The sequence below is a fragment of the Otolemur garnettii genome, unplaced genomic scaffold, assembly GCF_000181295.1.
Source record: "Otolemur garnettii isolate 467f Iridium unplaced genomic scaffold, OtoGar3 scaffold00187, whole genome shotgun sequence".
Taxonomy (NCBI): Eukaryota; Metazoa; Chordata; class Mammalia; order Primates; family Galagidae; genus Otolemur; species Otolemur garnettii.
The window spans coordinates 104,042-105,776 of record NW_003852582.1 but is presented as its reverse complement, the minus strand read 5'-3'; the positions used below and the strand labels follow the sequence as shown (position 1 = coordinate 105,776).

General features: G+C 38.7%; 1 protein-coding gene across 4 annotated transcripts in view; it reads left to right on the top strand.

Moving 5' to 3' along the window:
• Positions 1-1,735, top strand: part of FASTKD1 (FAST kinase domains 1) — a 61,994-nt gene that overhangs the window by 13,148 nt on the left and 47,111 nt on the right. For all 4 annotated transcript variants that reach the window (XM_023507536.1, XM_023507538.1, XM_023507537.1 and 1 more), the window contains one exon: positions 691-1,204. In XM_023507536.1, the coding sequence (XP_023363304.1) occupies positions 870-1,204 (335 nt within the window). In that variant the 5' untranslated portion in view covers positions 691-869. The remainder of the gene's footprint in view (positions 1-690; positions 1,205-1,735) is intronic.

Below are 1,735 nucleotides of genomic sequence, written 5' to 3'. Positions count from 1 at the left end.
TGCTGCCCTCAGTAGAGTGCTATGGCTTCACAGCTCACGGGTACTTCAAACTCTTGGGCTCAGGTAATTCTCTTGCCTCTGTCTCCCGAGTAGCTGAGGCTACAGGCACCCACCACAATACCTGGCTATTTTTTTGTTGCAGTTGTCATTGTTGTTTTAGCAGGCCTGGGCTGGATTCGAACCTGCCAGCCTCGGTGTTTGTGGCTGGAGCCTCACCTACTGAGCTACGGGTGCTGCCAGAAGTCCCTTTTTTGCTTCTTTTTTTTTGAGGCAGAGTCTCACTATGTCACCATCGGTAGAATGCCTTGGTGTGCTAGCTCACAGCAACCTCAAACTCTTGGGCTTAAGTGATTCTCTTGCCTCAGCCTCCAAGTAACTGGGACTACAGGGACCTGCCACAACGCCTGGCTGTTATTGGGTTGTAGTTGTCATTGTTTGGCAGGCCCAGGCTGGGCTTGAACCTGCTAGCTGCAGTGTATGTGGTTGGCGCCCTAACCGCTTGAGCTACAGGTGCTGAGCCAGAAGTCCCTTTTTTTTGACATTTAGTTTTTGGATCAAATTCTGCTACCTAGTTCAGACTAAGAGTAGTCTTTTGTTAATGTAGAAAAAACCCTTGTTATTTTAATTTAAATTTTGGGATTAATTTAATAGTCATGATAATAAGCCTGTGTTAAACCAATTCTTTTGCAGGTGCTGCATGTTGGAATGGTTCAGAGCCATTATAATGGAAGCAAAATCCATGAAGGAAAAAGTTATTTTTATGGCAGCATATTGTTTCTGACTTGTAGTTGCAGATGGTTTTCTTTGCCTAAGAAAATTTGTGATGTAAATGAAAAGATACTTTTTTTCTAGACTTGTCGGTTACAAATATGTTTCGTCTAAAAGCTATTTGTCCATTCTCCTGGAGATCGTTTCAGTTTCGACCTTTCAGTTGTGAATCATTAATTATTCAGATGAGTAAGTGTACAGATGAAGAGCAAATATTTCATCTTATTGAAAGAAACAAAGCCACACTTACAGAAAAGCAAGTGGGATATGCATTTAATATTCTTTGGAAGCTTCAAAAGCAGAAGACTAACTTGTTAAAAAATGTTGAATATGTCAGAGATCATCCCCAATTTCTTACTCTTCATAATTTAACTATGAATAGATTCAAATTAATGAATGATGATACCCTAGTGAATGTGTTGTACGTCACACAACAGTAAGTAATTTTCATTTATAATTTATGGGAATAATTATATAGTTTATATTTTATTTATTTTTTTGAGACACAATTTCACTTTGTTGTCCTCAGTAGAGTGCCATGGCTCTCATGTCATAGCTCACAGCAACCTTGAACTCTTGGGCTCATGTGATTCTCTTGTCTCAGCTTCCCTAGTAGCTGGGACTACAGGGCCCTGCCACATTACCTGGCTATTTTTAGAGACAAGGTCTCATTCTGCCTCAGGCTGGTCTCGAACCTGTGAGCTTAGGTGATCCAGCAGCCTCAGCCTCCCAAGTGCTGAGATTACAGGCATGAGCCACTGCACCTGGCCTATATTTTAATTTTCTAAAAATTTCTTTAAAATGAAAAACTATTTTCTTCCTTAGTAAATAGTTTTCCTAATAATTTAACATTTTAAAGCTGTTTGGAGTCTATTATTTGATACTTATTAGTAGTATTATATTTTTAAAAAATTAGAATATAATCAATAATGAAAGAAATGATTAAAGTTTGGGTATATAAAAACTG